This window comes from Chrysemys picta, chromosome 20, assembly GCF_011386835.1.
Source record: "Chrysemys picta bellii isolate R12L10 chromosome 20, ASM1138683v2, whole genome shotgun sequence".
In the NCBI taxonomy this organism is placed as follows: Eukaryota; Metazoa; Chordata; order Testudines; family Emydidae; genus Chrysemys; species Chrysemys picta.
The window spans coordinates 190,993-211,311 of NC_088810.1; the positions used below are offsets into that span (position 1 = coordinate 190,993).

Sequence of the window (20,319 nt, forward strand, 5' to 3'; positions counted from 1 at the left end):
CAGGGGCTGGGTGGGGCCCCCCAGATAACCCCTCCGATGCGCAACGTAAGCGTGGCTGCCATACACCGACCCCCCACCCCAGCCGCTCTCCTTTCAGCCCGGGCTCCTAGCAGTGCGGGGGGGGGGGGGGGGGGCGGGTGCAGCTGTTCCTCCCGGGTGGGTTCAGACCCATCAGCCTCCAAAGAGACAGCCCCCTCCCAGCCAGCCGAGTCTGCCACAGGGACAGGCCAGCCCAGGGTACAGACAGTGCCCCTCGCTACCCTGGCTCTGGGAGTTTGGGGCCCCGCTACCCAGCAGAACAGGAGCTGAGGCCTCTGACAACCTAGAAAAACAGGTTTGCGAGCTGGTTTATGTTTTCATTTCCTCCTCCCGATGGGAGCAGCACAGTGACCCAGGACCTGCCACCCCTCCTTTAAACGTAATCTCGTTGGACCCTGGAACATCCCTTCTCCCACGATGGGGGCAGAACCCAGGAGTCCTGGCTCCCAGCCCCCCTGCTCTAACCCTCTAGACCCCACTCCCCTCCCAGAGCCAAGGACAGAACCCAGGAGTCCTGGCTCCCAGCCCCCCTGCTCTAACCCTCTAGACCCCACTCCCCTCCCAGAGCCAAGGACAGAACCCAGGAGTCCTGGCTCCCAGCCCCCCTGCTCTAACCCTCTAGGCCCCACTCCCCTCCCAGAGCCAAGGACAGAACCCAGGAGTCCTGGCTCCCAGCCCCCCTGCTCTAACCCTCTAGACCCCACTCCCCTCCCAGAGCCAAGGACAGAACCCAGGAGTCCTGGCTCCCAGCCCCCCTGCTCTAACCCTCTAGACCCCACTCCCCTCCCAGAGCCAAGGACAGAACCCAGGAGTCCTGGCTCCCAGCCCCCCTGCTCTAACCCTCTAGACCCCACTCCCCTCCCAGAGCCAAGGACAGAACCCAGGAGTCCTGGCTCCCAGCCTAAGATTCCTCTCCCCCAGGCCTGGGCCCAGCCCAGCCCCGTCACAGACCTGCTGTGGCCGAGGGAGACGCACCGCTCCCCGGGTCCCAGCCCAGCCCAGCCCGTGCAGGTGCCATGGCTGTGGGAAAGGCGCCCCTCCCCCCCCAGCCCAGGTGCTGCTGCGGGGAGAGAGGGCTGAGGGGAGTCCTCTCTCCCTGCCGTAGCCCCAGGGCAGCCTGCACCCCAAACCCCTCATCCTCGGCCTCACTCCAGAGCCTGCACCCCCAGCTGGAGACTTCACCCCTCCCCCGCCCAAGCCCTGAGCCCCCTCCCATACTCCGAACCCCTCGCCCCCCCCCCACATGAATTTTGTTATGTACCGTACACCAATATGGAGGGGAGGTGTGACACATCACCTCCATATTGGTGTACATAACAAAATTCATTCCGCACATGGGTAGGAAAAATTAGAGGGAACACTGCCTTCCAGCCCCCCATGCTCTAACCTGCTAGGCCCCACTTGCCTCCCAGAGCCAGGGATAGAACCCAGGAATCCTGGCTCCCAGCCCCCCCTGCTCTAACCCTCTAGACCCCAACCTAGGAGTCAGCTAGTGTGTTTGGGGGGGGGGGGGTCTAACAGCAGCCTCTCCTCCCCCATGGGCCTGTGCAGGGACTCACGTGCTCCAGGAGTATTGGGTGGGTTTGGGGTTCCCTTTGGCCGCGCATCTCAGCACGGCCTCACTCCGGCTCACATACCAGTTGTCATCATAGCCATCGATAGTGACTTGGGGGGGGTCTGTGGAGAGAGCAGAGGAGTTGGTCAGACTCTGCCGGCTGCCTTTGGGGCCCGAGCTATCCCTGCCCCACAGCCATGGAGAGAACCCAGGAGTCCCGGCTCCCAGCCCCTGCCCCCCCTCTAGCCCACTAGACCCCACTCCCCCACCAGGGACAGGGATAGAACCCAGGAGTCCTGGCTCCCAGCCCTCCTGCTCTAACCCACCAGCCCGCACTCCCCTCCCAGAGCGGCGGATGGGATCCATGAGCCCCGGCCCCGTCACTCACACAGCACGGACAGCACGACCGGGATGTTCTCCGGCGCAGCCAGTGTCCTCTGGCTGATGACGCAGGTGATTTGCTGCTGGTCTGCTGCCGCCGTGGGCACCATGTTGAACTGGCTGGTGACGGTGACGGTGCCGTCTCCATTGGTCATCTCGGAGGCATTGAAGTTGCCGGGGAGGGTGGAGAGCCACTTGATCTGGGCAGGGGGTTTGCCGTTGGCTGAGGTGCAGACGGCCACTGGGATCGTGGTGTTACCTGCCACCACCTTCCGCGACTCCGCCGTGTTGGTGGGCCTGGCTGGGGGGACCAGAGGGCAGGGTTAGCTAGTGGTGTTCCCCAGGCTCCTCCAGCCAAGGTCAGGGGCCCCATCGTACCGGGCGCTGCACAGAGATTGGACTTGGCCAAGCTCCATGGGAGCAGAACCAGGAGTCCTGAGTCCCAACCCCCCGGACCCTCCTAGCCAAGTTCCCGTCCCTGAAAATCCCTTTCCCAGCAGCTGCCCACCGAGAGCGTCTTGGTCGCCATGCTTTATGATGCTTTCCCCATCGTTAATTAAAGCAATTAGCACAGGCAGTTCTGCCCATGCCAGACACAGGTATGAGGAACCCCGAGGCACCGATTTCACCACTTCCCCTGCCCTGGGAGCGGCGCAGGCTGCATCTGTTCCCAGGGGTGTCCTCACAGACCATTCTCTGAGAAAATGGGACCCACAGGCCAAACCATCAGCCCCATACGCCCTTCTCCAGATCAGAGCCAGTGGCCCCTAGAGGGGAAGGCCTGTATCTCATTCCTCCACCCCCACCCCAGCCAGTCCCCTGCCCTGGGGTGGGATTGGCACACTCTAGAGGGGAAGGCCCCATGTGCCATTCCCCCCCCCAACCAGTTCCCCACCTTGGGAGCCCCCAGGGACAGTCCCTGTGCACCCCTCACCCAGGATGCTGAGCGTGGTGACCCCATCCTCGTTGCCATGAGGGTAGGTGGCGAATTCACAGACGTAGGTGCCCTCGTCACTCATGCGCAAGGGCTGGATGATCAGCGTGGCATCCTGCAGGGAGACGTTCAGAAACCGGATCCTGCCGCTGTTGTCCAAGGGGAAGTTGGGCTTGTGGTCCGGGAGATAGACAGCCACATTCTGCTTCTTGCCCCCCATCTCCTTCATCCAGGTAACCTGGCTGACCTTGATGTCGGGGCTGGTGGCGGGGAAGAGGCATTGCAGCATGGCCTCATCGCCCACATAGCCCGTGACCTCATTCCGGACCTTCACCCGCTGCGTCAGCACCACTGTGTGGGGAGAGACAGAGCCAGTTAGCAGGGGTGGGAGGGAATGGCCTACTCCAGCCACTAGACCCAATGCCGTTCCCAGAGTTGGGATGGAACCCAGGAGTCGGCTCTCCCAGACCCTCCTGATTTGACCCACTGGACCCCATTCCTCTCACAGAGTCAGAATAGAACCCAGGAGCCCTTCTGCTCTGACCATTAACCCCACTCCCCACTCAGAGCCAGGAAGAGAACCCAGCCCCCCTGCTCTAACCACTAGACCCCAAGTCCTTCCCAGAGCCAGGACAGACCCAGATGTCCCGATTCACAGCCTAGAGAGAGACTCAGCTGGTTAGTGATTGGGGGGGAAGAACAAGAGAGACACACCCCCATGAGTATCCCACTCTGAGCTCCAAGCCCCTGCAGCCCAGAGCTGGCCAGCTCCTCGCTGGGGACGCCCCTCTGGCAGGGAGATGTGGAAGTCTGGGAGCCACAAACCCAGGGAGTTACTGGTGGGTTAATTCCAATAAGAGCCATTTAAGTTGCAGGTGTTATTCTGGGGTCTGACTAGATGATCTAATGGTCCCTCCGCCTATGGGCCTGCTTTACTTGCCCACCAGGGATCCTTCTACCCACAGATCCAGGGACCATTCGGTCTTGCAGTCTGACCTGCTGTACATCACAGGCCAGGGACTTCCATGCGTCCCCCTGCACAAACCCGCATCTCAGTGAGAACTCACTGCTTCCCATGGGAGTGCCTCCCAATCCACTCAGAACTGGTGCCTTGTTTCCAACTGCACCATGTCTGGCTGTACCGTCCAGTCACTGGTTTCTGTTCTGCTTCGCCGCTAGGCTCAGAGAGGCTTTCAGTGCCTGGGACAATCGCCTCCCCAGGGGCGTTGGAGCAGTGTGTATAGGGGGGTGCCAAGAGCCACTGAGCCAAACTGTAAACTCTGCGTATGATGGAAACCACGTCGACCCCCCGACCCCTGCACCTCGTGACCCTTGTGAGACGCTAGCCAGACCAAGCACGCTCCGTCTCACTCCAAGGCATCTTCTCCAGCCCTCAGATCATTTCTGCGGCTCTTCTCTGCCCCCGGGTTTAACTCAATGGGTTTGGGGCACGCAAACAAACGCTCCTGTTCCTGGGTCGTTTGCCCAAGTAACGACGCCTGGGCAAGGGCTACACAGGGAATTGCACCGATAGAACTGAACGCGGCAGCTTTGTAAACGGTACAACTGCACGCTTAGACCTAAGCCTGCCTCCAGCCAACCCGCAGTGTCCACAGGGCCGTTTACACCAGTTACCTGAATCCATTTAAACCCAGATCTTAAACAGGTGCAGCTCTGCATATAGACAAAGCCAAGGGACAACTGGGGCCAGTTCAGAAAAGAGAAAAGCTAGGCTGCATACCATGGGAAAATATCACCACAGAGAGATGGATCAGGCTGAATTGTCTCCCCAAAGGAAGAGCTGGGAGCCCCAACATTGGGCCGGGGTCCCTATATAAATAGCCCCACTCCCCACCCGGGCAGGGATGCCATGGGGAGCTGGACTCTCTGTGTTTCGCAAGCCCAGCGCACCAGGAGCTGCACCACGTGAAGATCTCTTCTGACGTGCTGCCATGAATGCACAAAGGAGCAAGCGTGCAGTTCAAAGTGCCGTCACCTTCCGCACCCCGATCCAGAGCGAGGGAGAATCGAGCAGGGGACCACGGGAAAATTTTAGCCCAGCCAGCTGAGCGCTGCCACAGGTGCTGATCAAATGCAGTGTATTTAACAGGCTCCCCCGCACCCGATTGGTTCATCCCACTAACTTGGGAGAGCAGAGCTGCTCTCCCAAGGAGACCCATGCAGGGTCTGGGAGCCTCCCTCGGCCGTCTGTCTGTCCAACGTGCCGTTGTATTCCAACACAGACACAAGTTCTATCCACACACCCACCCCTGCATGCACAGATACACACCTGTCCAACCCTCTACACAAAGGCTTCCTCCTCCCCCTGGACAGTCACTAATCTGAGATTTTCGTGACTCAGGGCCACAAAAAAAACAATGTTTTTGTTTCTTAAACTCTTCTCCCCTGCCCCAATTCGGCTCGTTTTGCCTTCTTCCCCCCCCCAGCCAGGAGAGCCAGAATGGACTTTTTCCAAACACAAGCGGTGAGTCTCAAATAAATCACATGACCCTGGGAGCTGGGTCTTTATGAAGAAACACCAGAATCCACAAGAGTCATGACAACAGCACAAGTCAGCCACAGTGCTGGATCTCCCCCCCCAGTGTGCATCTCCACACCCCACATGTGCATCTCTATGCAGACATCCCTGCTCCCCCCGTACCTGCACGGCTGTATCCATACAGACTGCGCGTTTCCACACACAGGCGTGCGGGGCTGAAGGCACGGTGCGTTTTCAGGCTGCTAAAGCCGGTCCGGCTCGGACTTCGCTGTCTGAGCCACTTCCATTGATTCAGCTTCGCCCTCACATGCCCAAGACGTTGCCCTGATTTCATGAGCCCCCAGTCCCGTTCCCCGCCCCTACTCGGCTGCTGCTCCCGGATGGGGATTCCCCCTTGATGTGACTCACACACACAGCCCCACTCATCCTTTGAGAGATCACATGGCTCCCACCCCAACCTGGCTCACGGGAACTGACCAACATCTTGTACTACAGCCCTGTGCCTGTCCCAGGCCTGGGGCCGTCACCGGCAGCAGCTCCCTGCTGGCCCCGGGGGGGAGGAAACAAACTGCTAATAAATGCTTCATATCTCAGAAAACCTGTTACTCACCAGACACAGCTGGTAAATGACTCACCACCATCACATAGTGAGTTGGCAGCAAAGCTACGAATGGAACCCAGGAGTCCTGGCTCCCAGCCCCCTGCTCCAACCACTAGACACCACTCCACTCCCAGAGCCAGGTACAGAACCCAGGAGTCCTGACTCCCAGTCCAGCCCCTTAACGACTGGCCCATTCTCCTCCTCCAGCAGAGCTGTGAGGCTGTGTCGATCCACGCTGGGAGCACTCAGAGCGTGGGATCTGGGCAGGGATTTGAGGGACATGGATGCAAATCCAACACACACACACGCAGGCCATATGTCCCCTGCTGCAGAGGTGAGGACAGCAGACAGCTCAGGGCGATGCAGCCCAGTTCTCCCAGCATTTCCAGGCTGCTGGGTAAGGTGCCAGCTCCTCTGCTTCACAGACAGTAACCTATTGTCCCTGCCACAGCTTTCTTCCTGTTTGGCTGGGAGGACATGGGACACTTTGTTTCCGCGCGCACACACACACACAGATACACACACCCTCCACCCAGACAATGCAGAAAAGGGAAAGCAACCTGCCTGGGTCAGCAGGGAGTAAAGGACAGAGAGATCGGAGCTGGGGAAGCTCCCACTCCCTGAACAGGGATGGGGAAAGAATTGGTCATACTTTAATCACTGTGGCTGGCCTGACTCAGCACACTACAGCCTGGATAGAACTGCTCCCAGTCATCCCCCAGTCCACTAGACCCCACTCCCCTCCCAGAGCTGGGATAGAACCCAGGAGTCCTGGCTCCCAGACCCCCCCCCCCCCGGCTCTAACCACTAGACCCCACTCTCCTCCCAGCACCCCTCTCTCAGGCTGGCTGTGGTATCCACTCACGGCTCCCTCCCTCTGCTAGCTCTGCCGAACCATAACCTTTTGGGCTGCAATTTCCCCTCTTCAGCCCCTTCAAAGAAAACCCGCGTTGTGGACTGGGGCTCAGGACACCTGGGTTCACTTCCCGGCCCTGCTGCTTGCTCTCCGTGTGACCAGGGCCAGTTCCTGCGTCTCCCAGAACCTCACTTCCCAGCTGTAACGTGGGGAGATGATTCTGCCTTGGGCCACTTGGACTGCGAGCATTTTGGGCCAAGGATTGTGCCTAGCTATGTGTCTGCCCAGCACCGAGCCTCACTGGGGGGCCCTTCCGATCTCTGCCAAGGGGGGCAGCACCAGGCACAAGGGAGGCCCCCCCAACCTCAGCCTGGGGGGCCAACACCCAGCACAATAGGGGTCCCCAATCTCTGCTTGGGGGACTGAACAGCATCTGGCACAATGGGGGGGACCCATTTCGATCTCGGCCGGTGGGAGCGTATACAGCGCCCAACACGACTGGCACCCCCCCACCCCCACCAGAATCATGCCCAGTCCCTCCACTGCATTTCGGCTGGGAGGGCGAGGTCTGTGCAGCACCCGGCGTGACGGGGGAGTGGGGCCCCTTAGCCCTGTGGAACAAACAAACCCTAATTGCACCATCTCTGTGCTCCACTTAGATCAGTTTGAGAAACCAGAGAGGAAAAAGGCTCCAGGCAGATTTTTTTGCCTGATGATTTTGCTGCAGAAGAAAAGGCTTTTTTTGTTCCCAGTCAGCTAAGGGATCTTTGCAAGAGAGAAAGAGGCACACAAAGGACAGACGGCCAATGGGACAGACACACAGACAGTTTCACTTTTTAAAAATAGCCATAGCTGCTGAGGGACCAGCCTGGCAAACACCCCCACCCCCAAGCCCCTCTCCGCTCCCCCCAGCTTTCAGAGCCCTCTCTTAGGCTTCGTCCCTCTGTAGGACGATTATCCCAGTGAGCCAGGCACAGACCCCCTGCCCGTAATGGGAAGCGACAGAGCCATCTCGAGCTGCGCGCCACCGTCAGTCTAATTCTAAGAGCGTGAATGAAGCGGCCCCTAATTTAATAAGAAACCAGATCGAGCGTGAGGCGGGAGCATTAAAAATTCAGTTTTACATGAGGGGAAAAACAAAAACCTGAAACCGAACAGGAGGCGGCGGAGGGTAATTGGAGAGCTGCATTTTATCCTCCACTGCTCGGGGAAGCTCCCAGAGACCCTGACTGAGCCGAGATCGACCTGGACTCAGTAGGGGCTTGGTTAACCCCTTTCTCCTGGCTTTATAATTACAGCCTCTAACCCAAATCTCCCTCTCTCTTCCCTTCTCCAATTGACATTGCTAAATAGCACTGTTGTGCTGCTGTTAAATCGTCCCCCAGAGGTGCATGTCAGAGCCAGGCAAGAGAGCCCTGTATAAACAGCCCCCATGCCTCACCCCAGAAGCAGCCGCAACTCAGCACAGCAGGTACTCGGTAAAGGCAAGCAGCTGGTATTGCCAGCCATGCCCACGCCCCCAAACTGTGGTGGCAAGAGGCACCTGTTCCTCATCAGGAACATTTGGGGAGGGTGTAGGGCAGGGGAAGCGAACAGAGAAGGGGGACCAGGACTGTCTCTGATTTTCCCTCTTCCAGCTGAGTCAACAGGATCAGACAGCAGCAGCCGGGCTGCAAATGCACAAGCGGAAGCCATCGCGATTCCCCCAGCAGCTGCATGCCCCCCATAAGATTCCCACCGCAGTGGGTGAGCCAGGGAGGGGGCTAGCGGCACCCCTGACGCCCCCTATGCTGCTGCAGAGCTCTGTGGACAATGCTGGCTCCACACCGCAGCACAGGGATGGGGGAGGGCTCACTACAGCTCAGGCAGCAGGAAGGGGCAGGTTACATATAAAAGGCCCCTTCCCACTGGGCAGTTCAGGCACCAGGTGCCCGTCTTGGCTGACCGGGGGGAGGGGGACTGACAAGGCCCTGAAGTGCTGGGTGCTCGAGTGTGAGGCAGGGGCATGGGGTGGGACAGCAGCCAGATGGAAACAGGCATTGGGAAGAGAGGATGACAAGAGACACCCATGCACGCAGATGGGGGAGGCGGCACTCCAGCCATTGTTAGGGGCTGGGAGCCAGGACTCCTGGGTTCTACCTCCACTTCTGGGAGGGGAGTGGGGTCTAGTGGTTGGACCAGGGGGGCTGGGCGCCAGGACTCCTGGGTTCTCTCCCTGGCTCTGGGAGGAGCAGGGGTCCAATAGCTCTAGCTACAAGAATGGATGGGGGCCCACTGTTAACTAGTTTGCCCTCCTGGCCGGCCTCACACGGCAGGTCAGACGAGATATTCACAACAGTCCCTTCTGGCTTGGACGATCTATGAATAACCCAGGCCAGGGAACGACACACAGCGACTCATCCTCTGCAGCCGAGCGTTAACACGGGGTGACACTAACGCACACTGAGGCCCTCAGGTCTGCGGGGCAGGGACTGTCTCATCCTGTATCTCTCCCCCCAGATGCAGCCTCTCGGCACTACTGCAAAGGGTGAGCAGCCCGCACAGGAAACAGCAGCGAGTGGGGCCCCGACACAGGAGCCCTTCACATTCCCAGCTCTGCTATGATGCAGGGAACCAAACACGAGACTTGCAGCGTCCGTGGGCTGGCAGGAGGCAGGTCCCAGTTCCCTGGCCACCAACCATCTCAAGGGGGTGATCTCCGATCCGGGATGGGGGCAGGGAGTCACCCCGAAGGGCTCTGGGGGACCTGAGCGCATTCCCCTTCCTCGACTGCGCTCAGATGACCTTTAGACTGGTCTGTGCAATGCCTAACACAATGGGCGCCGGGCATGCCCCTCGCAGCCACGACTATACAAAGGAGACACTAATCCTTAATGAATACAGACTTAATGCCAGCTATCCACAGGGATCGGTCCTGGGTCCTGTTCTGTTCAATATTCTTCCTCAATCATTTAGATAATGGCACAGAGAGTGCACTTACAAAGTATGTGGACGATACCAAGCTGGGAGGGGTTGCAAGTGCTTTGGAGGATAGGATGAAAATTCAAAATGATCTGGACGAACCAGAGAAATGGTCTGAAAGTAAATAGGATGAAATTCAATAAGGACAAATGCAAAGTCACTCCACTTAGGAAGGAACAACCAGTTGCATACACAATAAATGGGCAATGACGGCCCAGGAAGGAGCACGGCAGAAAGGGATCTGGGGGTTCTAGTGGATCACAAGCTAAATACGAGTAAACCATGTAACAGTTGCATAAAAAGCAAACATCACTCTGGGATGTCTTAGCAGGAGTGTTGTAAACAAGACACGAGAAGTAATTCGTCCGCTCTACTCTGCGCTGATTAGGCCTCAACTGGAGTATTGTGTCCAGTTCTGGGCCCCACATTTCAGGAAAGATGTGGACAAATTGGAGAAAGTCCAGAGAAGAGGAACAAAAATGATTAAAGGTCTAGAAAACATGACCTATGAGGGAAGATTGAAAAAATTAGTTTTGTTTAGTCTGGAGAAGAGAAGCCTGAGAGGGGACATGATAACGGTTTTCAAGTACATAAAAGGTTGTTACAAGGAGGAGGGAGAAAAGATATTCTCCATAACCACTCAGGATAGGACAAGAAGCAATGGACTTGCAGCAAGGGAGATTTAGGTTAGACATTAGAAAAAACTTCCTGTCAGGGTGGTTAAGCACTGGAATAAATTGCCTAGGGAGGTTGTGGAATCTCCATCATTGGAGGTTTTTAAGAGCAGGTTAGACAAACACCAGTCAGTGATGGTCTGGGTAATACCTCATCCTGCCTTGAGTGCAGGGGACTGGACTAGAGGACCTCGAAGTCCCTTCTAGTCCTAAGGTTCTATGATTAGCTACAGCATCACGCTGGCAGCTCATGCCCAGATGTATCCTGGAAAGGTTTCGAGGGTCAAGCTGCCAGCCTGAGCCACATTCTTTACATCCAACAGGTGGGGAAACCACGCGAGGCAGCAACTGTCATTTTTATAGATTTTGAGGCCAGAGGGGCCATTCCCCATCCCCAGGGGGGACATCGCAGGCCAGCGAGTTTCACCCAGTGACCCTGCACTGAGCCCAATAACCGCATTTGGCGAAAGCCCCTTCCAGAAAGGGCCCCGTTCTGGGTCCAAGAGGGAGCCACGGCCCTCGGGAGTTTGTTCCTCCAGTGACTCCCCCTCAATGTCAGACTGGTGCCTCCTGTCTCAGCTGGGATTTGTCTGGCTGCAGCTGCCAGCCACTGGCTCCGCTGCCTTTCTTTGCTAACTCAGAGGCTTCAGGTCGCAGGATTTCTCCCCGGGACGGTGCTCAGACCCCATAACCAAGTCAGCTCTCAACCGCCATCTGAGACACTCAGGAGATTGGGCTGCGTCCATCTCTCCCCATCAGACCTTTTTCTCCAGCCTTAGATCGTTTCTGGGGCTCTTCTCTGTCCCCTCTTCAGCTTTTCCACATGCGCCCCCAGAACAGGACGCAGGATTCCAGGATCCCCCTCACCAAGACAGAGGTAAAATCGCCTCCCTGCGCCTCCTCTCAGCTCCCCTATTTATACACCTGAGGATTGTGACTTGCCCATGGCCACCCAGTGGCCCAAAGCTGGGAAAGAAACCAGGAGTCCTGGCTCCTGACTCTCCCTCCCCTAACCGCTAGACCTAGCGGGATCAGCTGTCCCGATTTTATAGGGACAGTCCCGATATTCTGGGCTTTGTCTTACATAGGCACCTATTACCTGCCACCCCATCCCAATTTTTCACACTTGCTGTCTGGTCACCCTAACTAGACCCCACTCCGCTCCCAGAGCTGGGAGAGAACCCAGCTGGACCCAGCGTCTGAACCATAAAGGCCACCCAGTCCTGCGAGATTGGCTGGAGAAGAGGCTGCAGCCCTGGGGAATCCGGGGAGGAGATGGGGGGGGGTGTCCCCAGGCCAATCGATTCGGCTTAATAAAATATAACCCACAAGATGCAGCAAGCGGCCCCTGGGGCAAGGGGGGAGTTGGATTCTTCCTGGTTTTTTAAATACATGCAAATGATGGGGGAGGGGAGAAGTAGGTCACCCACCAGGAAGCTGCCTGCATGGGGAGGGCGGAGCAGTGCAGCGGGGCAGAGGGAAGTGCTGTTTCATGTAGTCACAGCAGGCAGACAAAGGGTTTCAATGGAGCGGGGCTGGCAGCAGGGACATCCATTCACCTAACTGCCTGGTGCCAGACTGCGGACAGGGTGGGGGAGAGAACTAACCTGCTGGAAGGCAGACCAGAGGTTGCGGGCAGGTGATAGGCTGGGAAAAGGCGGAGCTGCCCGCAGGTCAGCAGGGGGACAGAGGAGCCCTGGAGAGAGTAACGGAAGGGGGGGCTCCCTGCAATCTCCCCACGACTGCACCCACCGCCCTGGCAGACCTGTCCCTGCTCCCTGAGTCCCTTCCCTGGGAAGCCAGTCACAGCCCTGCCACGCCAAGGCCAGCACTGAAGGATCAATGAGACGCAACTCTGCACTTCAGAGAGGCAGGTGCCCAATGACAAGGGGGGAGGGTATCCCCATTTTACAGACAGGAAACTGAGGGACAAGCAGGAAGGACACTTGGCTAACCTTACAGTGCCAGAGCTGGGGAGAGAACGCAGGAGTCCTGGCTCTCAGCCCACTGCTCTAACCCACCAGCCCCCACTGCCCTCCCAGAGCCAGGGAGAGAAACCAGGTGTCCTGGCTCCCAGCCCCCCCTGCTCTAACCACTAGACCCCACTACCCTCCCGGAGCTGGGGAGAGAAACCAGGTGTCCTGGCTCTCAGCCCACTGCTCTAACCCACCAGCCCCCACTGCCCTCCCAGAGCCAGGGAGAGAAACCAGGAGTCCTGGCTCCCAGCCCCCCCTGCTCTAACCACTAGACCCCACTACCCTCCCGGAGCTGGGGAGAGAACCCAGGAGTCCTGGCTCAGGACTGTAGCTGCAGAGGACAGAGCAGTCTCTCCAGCATTATGCAGCCATGTCCCCATCTCTGTCCAAGAGTCACTTCCAGGAAGGCAGCATCGCAGCTGAGGCACGGGGTGGGGGTTGCACGTCCGCCAGGATTACGCTCCTTGTCCCGCAGGGCCCAGGGGGACCACGCAGTTCAGGGAGATCTCAACAAGCAGAGACAGCACTTCACAGCTCATCTCTTCAGTTCATTATCGAGGAGCCCGCTCCTTCTCCCTCCCCCACACCACGGGCCTGTACGCCTGCCACTGCCAGACACAGCAAACAGAGCTACAACACAACCCCCGCTCTAAACACCAACCCATTGAGAGAAGCCAGGAGTCCGGGCTCCCAGCCCTCCTGCTCTAACCCACCAGACCCTACTCCCCTCCCAGAGCTGGGATAGAACCCAGGAGTCCTGGCTCCCAGCCCCCCTGCTCTAACCCACCAGACCCTACTCCCCTCCCAGAGCTGGGATAGAACCCAGGAGTCCTGACTTCCAGCCCTCCTGCTCTAACCCACCAGACCCTACTCCCCTCCCAGAGCTGGGATAGAACCTAGGAGTCCTGGCTCCCAGCCCCCCTGCTCTAACCCACCAGACCCTACTCCCCTCCCAGAGCTGGGAGAGAACCCAGGAGTCGGGGCTCCCAGCCCCCCTGCTCTAACCCACCAGACCCTACTCCCCTCCCAGAGCTGGGATAGAACCCAGGAGTCCTGACTTCCAGCCCCCCTGCTCTAACCCACCAGACCCTACTCCCCTCCCAGAGCTGGGAGAGAACCCAGGAGTCGGGGCTCCCAGCCCCCCTGCTCTAACCCACCAGACCCTACTCCCCTCCCAGAGCTGGGAGAGATCCCAGGAGTCCGGGCTTCCAGCCCCCATTCCCCACTAATGCAGGCGGTGGGCATGCTGTCCCCTGGCCAGAGTATCTCAGGAATGTTGGTGCATTGGAGACAAAGGCAGGGTGGAGCTGGGATTAGGGCTGGAACAAGGAGGCGGGGGAGTGGCTGCTGAAAGGCAGAGGGTGGGAGGGGGTGCAGGGGCAGGGGTGTGCACTGCACAGCTGGGCGCAGGGGGAACTATGGAGTGGGCTGTACCCAGGGATGGACAGTACTGGGATGCAGCTGCTCCCTGCAGCCTCTCCCCCTCCCTTGGGCCAGTGCAAACAAAGTCAATGGGCTTTGCATTGGCTGCTAGTCCCACTGCAGCAGGGCCCCAGCGCAAAGGGGCCAGTGCAGGCAACATCTCTGCCATGGCCCTGCAGCCTCCCCAGCCTCCAGCACCATCCTTGGCACCAGTGGTCTCTTTGGTGTCTGTACAGTCTGGGCCGTGAAATACCAGCTCTGTCACCAGCCAGCCGCTGCCTCTTCCTGGGCCTCCGATCCCACAGGTAGCGAGGGGAGGGCGATCCCCTCTGGCTATTCAGACTGCGCTCTTTGGGTAGAGACCAGCCCTGGGACCCCTGCAGCACCCGCCACGATGGGGGTGGACAGGTGCTGTCACAATACAAATGACGCCAGGTTCACCGGCTCTGCCCGTAGGCGAGGTGCCAAGCCTGGGTTCTAGTCTCAGCTCCTCGTACAAGTCACTGAATCTCCCTGTGCCTCTGTTTTCCCATCTGTGGATTGGGACAGTTCCCAACCTCACAGGGGTGCAGGGAGGCCAGCCAAGTCCACGGCTCTTTGCAAGCGCCTGGATGCTCCAGGCTCAAATCCCGCCCAATGGACAGGACCTCCGGGATTCCCTCCAGCCCAACCTGCTGCCGTGCAGCAGCTACGACACAGACCCTTCTACAGCCCGCTGAGACCACGGCCTGAACATCGGCCCCGTCACCCCAGGCTTAAGGGGGCAGAAGTGCAGAGCTGGGGGAAACCTGGACCTTCGCCTGATGGGGATTCTGACCCAGTCTGCACTGGGGGCGGGGGTGTCGACACGCCATTCCTGCAGCACCAGAGCCAGCTGCAAGTTTTCTCCCATTGAAACGTGGTTTTTGCAAACCCAGCTTTGTCGAAAACAAGGAGCTGCCCAGTGCAGTGTCTGGGTTTGACCAATTCCTCTCCACTTTTGACGAAAATAGATTGAAAAAAACTGATTTTCAGAAAGCCCCTTTCTCTTTAACCCTGCCCCAGAGCCCAGTCTCCATCCCTCCCAAACAGATTTAATTTTTCTATCAAAACCCCAAACATTCTTCAGGGGAAACTTTCACAAGACATTTGGAGGGGGATTATTTTTTAAATTTCCCAAGGAAAACAGCTACTTTGGGGACAGGCTGTAGTGTTTGCACCAGTGCATACAGAAACCCCCCCTCCCCCCAACAGAGGGGGTGGAGGGGTATGATTCATGGAGCAGGATGAATGCTGTCACAGGAGCCCAGAGGGGCAGTCCAGGGGCTTTTCATGAGCTCCAATTCCCTGAGCATCCAGGAGTTTCCCACGGCCACATGGCCTGCAGAACAGGAAGGGGTTAATGCTCCCAGGCTGGGCCCTAAGCCTGCCTTTCTCATGCTAATGCCGGACCTGCATGTCTGGCTCAGGCAGGGCGTGCTGGGCTCAGGGGGAGGGGAGGGGGGCTGCTGGGTTTTCAATGACCAAGGCACCAGAGGTTTCCAGGGACCAGACTGGGGCTGGGCAGAGCCCTGGGTTAAAAAGGACAAGCTGGCACGCAGGGCTCAGCGTGGCTCGGGTTTGGCCCAACTGCCCCTGTCATGGTGCCAAACCCGTGCTGCAACCGAGCCCAGCAGGTCAAAAGCCCAGACCAGCAGTGGGGCCCAGCCCTGTGGGCAGGGCCGGCTCTGGCTTTTTTGCCGCCCTAGGCAAAAAAGCCCCCCCACCTCCGCGAGGCAGGGGAGGGCGCCGAGTCTGCCGCGGCTCCACTCTCCCAGGCGGCCAGAGCGCGGGGGGGGGGGAGGGCGGCAGCCTGGCCAGGGCCCCACTCTCCTCCGACTGGCCAGAGCGCCAGGGGGAGGGCGGTGAGCCCAGTCGTGGCCCCGCTCTCAGCCGGAGCGCCCCGCTGCGCCGCCCCCCTCCAGGCGCCGCCCCAAGCACATGCTTGGTGGGCTGGTGCCTGGAGCCGGCCCTGCCTGTGGGCTCCTGGAGCAGCTGCTGCCTGGTGGGTGTAGTGGGTGAGTGGGGACTTGCTCTCCGTCCCCCTCCCCAACCTGACTGTCCTCCTTTTCCAGCTGTCCTCTCCCCTCCACACAAGGGCCGTGTTTCCCTCCCCAGCGGGACGGGGGCCTTCATGGGACACCAAACTCCAAAAGAGAGCGCAGCAAGAGAAGTTTGGGAACCTGTGGGCTAGAGCACACGGGGACCCCCTGGAGCAGGCAGACCTGCACTTCCTAGACACAAGGCACCCCTCCGGCACACCCGGTGCCCAATAGAAACAGTACACACCCTACGTTCCTACACACCCTCCTCCAGACACAACCTGTATCCCTACAACATAGCTGTACACACAGTGACTGGGAGTCACCGGTAGGACCTGTGCCCACAGACACCACACGCACCCTGCCTTCCTCTCAGCAGGATATTTTACATCTAGAGCACCTGGGTGTATTGCAAAAGCCTCCCACCCTCCTGCAGAACTGCCCTGTGCGGAGGGTATGCCCAGTGTCCCTAGACAGCACCCGTTCCGGCCCTCAACCCAGCAGCCTGCCACCAGACCCGGGAGACAGGCAGCCAGCTGGCAGAGGGTCAGTCCAGGGTAGGGTGTGCCCGGCTGTCACCGGCCAAGGGGCCCTCGCTCTGCTAGACCTGCCTCAGGTCAATAGTCACACGGGACTGAGCGCATGCAGGTGCTGCAGAAAGGAGCCACGTGCATGTAGGGTCCATTTTAACATCCCCTGTACACAGAGGGGCAGGCAGCGCGATGGGGACATGACACAATTCAGCCCCCAAGGCCGTTACATTTGGCTTCCCCTCCCTCCCTTTCAGCGATTGAAGTCATTTCCAGCAGCAGTGAGGGACATACCGATGCCAGGACCCGCAGCACTGCACGTCTCCCGCAAGAATAGCTGGGGTGCTCGGGGTGGCCAAGCGGGGTCAGACCAATGCAGAGGTGCTGGAACTGGGGGTGCTGGAAAACAGGAATTTTCATTCCACAAAGCCAGGCTGGGCAGGGATGGTGTCTCTAGCCTCAGTTTGCCAGGAGCTGGGAATGGGCGACAGGGGATGGATCACTTGATGATTCCCTGTTCTGTTCATTCCCTCTGGGGCACCCGGCACTGGCCACTGTCAGAAGACAGGACACTGGGCTAGATGGACTTTTGGTCTGACCCAGTACAGCGGTTCTTATGTTCTAAAGCATTTTCCAACCAAGCTCAGATTCCAGTTTCCTGGGGTGTATGGTGTTTTCCCTCCAGGTCAACCCAGAAAAATCCAAAACAAAATGCAAACTTTCAATCCATTTTGTCAAAAACCCACAAAGAAAATGAAATTTTCCCAGGAGTTCCCATTTCCCTTGAAAAGCCGGGGGGCTGTTTAGACTAAGAAAAAAAGACTTCAGAGGCAAAATTTGTTTCTAGCTAAAATGGCAGAGCAGCCCTATAGGAAACAAGGACAGGGCTGCGCTAGGCCATTATATGGCCTCCTTTGCTGTCCTAGCCAAGCTTCTCATAGGTTTATCCCCCACGCCCCGTGAGCTGGGGAAAGAGCACGTCCCCATATTACAGGTGGGGAACCGAGACACGGGCGTGGGGTGCGTCTACACAGCAATTGGGTGTGACGGCAGCACACGCAGGCAGAGCGAGCGGCAGCGTGGGCTGGACCAGGACAGTGACCCCTTCGCATCCCCGAGTGGCACAGCTGTGCTGGCTGAAGTCTGTGGTGTGCACACACACGCACACGCCTGGTCTCCACTAGAAGCCAGTGGTACAATAGAGCCCAAGGCCAGAAGGGCCCTTGGGATCACCTGGTCTGACCTGCTGGACGACACAGGCCAAAGACCTGCCCCACAATAATGCCGATTGAAGTACAGCCATGTTTTAATCCCACCTAGATTTAAAAATCGCCACCTTGATTTAAAACCCCACCACACTCCTTGGTGAATTGCTCCAGGCAATGGTTAGTCCCCTCCCCGCCCCGTGAACAGGTTCACCTTATTTCCAGTCTGAATAGTTACACCGGGGTAAGGCCTAGCAGGGACACAGACCAGGATAAAGGTGCCACCCGCAGAGCTCCTGTTTCACAGAACAGGAAGTGCTGATATCACGTATAACAGAACTCCCAGGTCCTGTTTATGCAGCTGCAGGCTCTGGAGGGGCAGGGCACCGGTTCTGGGATCCTAGACAGCTGGACTACAGGGTCCCATTGCCCAGCAGAACAGGGACCGGGCTCTACCCAGAATGTGGGACCCACCCAGAACGGATGGGGGCCCACCCAGAGCAGGACTGGGCCAAGGAATCGCCAATCCTGGTTGCCATGTTAGCTAGACCAGTTTAGTGACAGAGGCAAAACCTTCTAGTCTGGACAAGGCCTATGTCACAGGGGGCAGAACAACAGACCCCAGGTGTCCCACTACAAGCTGGAGCATGGGGGAGGGGTCGGTGTCAGGTTCAGGGGCCTTCTGCCAGCCTAGTGTTTACACGGAGATGAAAGCAGAGTGAGTTTAGCAGAGTCACTCCCTGTTGGCCAGTTTCGGTTCCAGGTAGTTCACTTTTCTCTAGATCCACAGTTTCTGCGATACCTTTTTTCTCTTGCGCCAACGCCCCGGGCTGGCCTGGGATCCGGTGACTTCACACAGCTGTTCCCACAGGACCCACCCCCCAGAGCCAAGGCGGAGCCGGGCCCTGCGCCATCAGCCGCTGTCCTGCCCCTATGGCACTTCACGGGAAGGGGGGCGGGACGCGATATCCCAGCAACCACACAACAGCCAGGGTCTGGCACAGACACAAGCACCCTCATCCCATCCCCCAGCAGCTACGCAGCCCGGGACAAGGGGGGGGGGGGCAGGTCCCCACCCCCATGCTCCAGTGTGGGGAGCTGCCGGGGTAAATGAGGTTTCCCCCTTTCGGGCTGAAATTCCCCACATTCCTTAGGGCGGAAGGGGAATAATAGGCTCTCCCCCCCCCCCTTTCAGTTGAGCGGAGTCCGAAGGCTACGCCCCCCCCCCCGCCCGGGCACCCAGCCAGAGAAACAGGTTCTCTGAACCTCGTCATCTTGGGAACAGAGAAAGTTTATCGGGGCGGGGGGAGCGGCAGAGGCCAAGGACCGGGTTTGGGGGCAGGGCCGAGGGGGGCGCGGGACAGGAGTGAGGCGGCAGAACTGGGGGGGGCATAGCAAAGCCTGGAGTTGGAGATGCAGGGACGGGACTGGGGCGGTCGGCGCAGAAGGGATCGGGAGATCTGGGGATGAAGAGGGACGGGAGACGCAGCAGGGTCTGGGGAGGGGGGACGCAGGATAGCGCGGGAGATCTGGGGGTGCAGGAGGGATGGGAGACGCAGGAGGGACCGGGGGTCTGGGGAGGGGGGACGCAGGATAGCGCGGGAGATCTGGGGGTGCAGGAGGGATGGGAGACGCAGGAGGGACCGGGGGTCTGGGGAGGGGGGACGCAGGATAGCGCGGGAGATCTGGGGGTGCACGAGGGATGGGAGACGCAGGAGGGACCGGGGGTCTGGGGAGGGGGGACGCAGGAGGGACCGGGAGATCTGGGGGTGCAGGAGCGATGGGGGCCGAGGGATGGGAGACGCAGGAGGGACCGGGGGTCTGGGGAGGAGGGACGCAGGATAGCGCGGGAGATCTGGGGGTGCAGGAGGGATGGGAGACGCAGGAGGGACCGGGGGTCTGGGGATGAGGAGGGACGGGAGACGCAGGAGGGACCGGGGGTCTGGGGAGGGGGGACGCAGGAGGGACCGGGAGATCTGGGGGTGCAGGAGCGATGGGGGCCGAGGGATGGGAGACGCAGGAGGGACCGGGGGGGGACGCCTCCCCCCGCAGTCAGCCCTTACCGCTCAGCAGGCTCCAGAAGACGAGGCTGCGGGGCGCGCCCATGGGACGCAGGGGGGCCCCGCTGGGCTCGAGCTCGGCTCGCCCCTCCCGACCCCGGCTCGGTGTCCGGCCGCGTCCCCCTGTCCGGCCGGCGCCGCTGTGTCCGTCCTGCCCCGCTGCGCTCTGCGCCCTTCTGCCAGGGCCCAGCCCAGTCATGCGCCCGCCCGGCCCCAGCGATAGCCCCGCCTCCCCGGCCGGCACCCCCGCCCCCCCGCCCGGCTCACCCCCTCCGCCCCCTCCCCCCCCCGGCCGGCTCACACACACCCCCGGCAACCCCCGCCCGGGCCGGCTTATCCCCACCCCCCCCCCCCGCCCGGCTCACCCCCCCCGCCCTTCCCGCCCGGCTCACCCCCCCCCCCACCCGCCGGCTCACACACACCCCCGGCAACCCCCCGGGCCGGCTTCCCTAGGCCTTAGGAACCGGGGCGCAGACCCCTCTCCCCCCCCCCGCCCGGCACTCAGCGGCTCAGCCCCTCCCCCCCGGGCATGGACCCTCCCCCTGTCTCCCCCCAGCCCTCACGT

General features: G+C 59.7%; 1 protein-coding gene across 2 annotated transcripts in view; it reads right to left on the minus strand.

Moving 5' to 3' along the window:
• Positions 1-19,952, minus strand: part of NECTIN2 (nectin cell adhesion molecule 2) — a 34,919-nt gene extending 14,967 nt beyond the window's left edge. The window contains exons 1-4 of one of the 2 annotated variants that reach the window (XM_065574494.1): positions 19,758-19,952; positions 2,910-3,260; positions 1,983-2,276; positions 1,599-1,716 (exon numbers count right to left, since the gene is read on the minus strand). In XM_065574494.1, coding sequence (XP_065430566.1) covers positions 1,599-1,716; positions 1,983-2,276; positions 2,910-3,260; positions 19,758-19,800 — 806 coding nt within the window. In that variant the 5' untranslated portion in view covers positions 19,801-19,952. The remainder of the gene's footprint in view (positions 1-1,598; positions 1,717-1,982; positions 2,277-2,909; positions 3,261-19,757) is intronic. The other variant, XM_065574495.1, reaches the window with a different exon arrangement.
• Between the last annotated feature and the right edge of the window lie 367 nt (positions 19,953-20,319).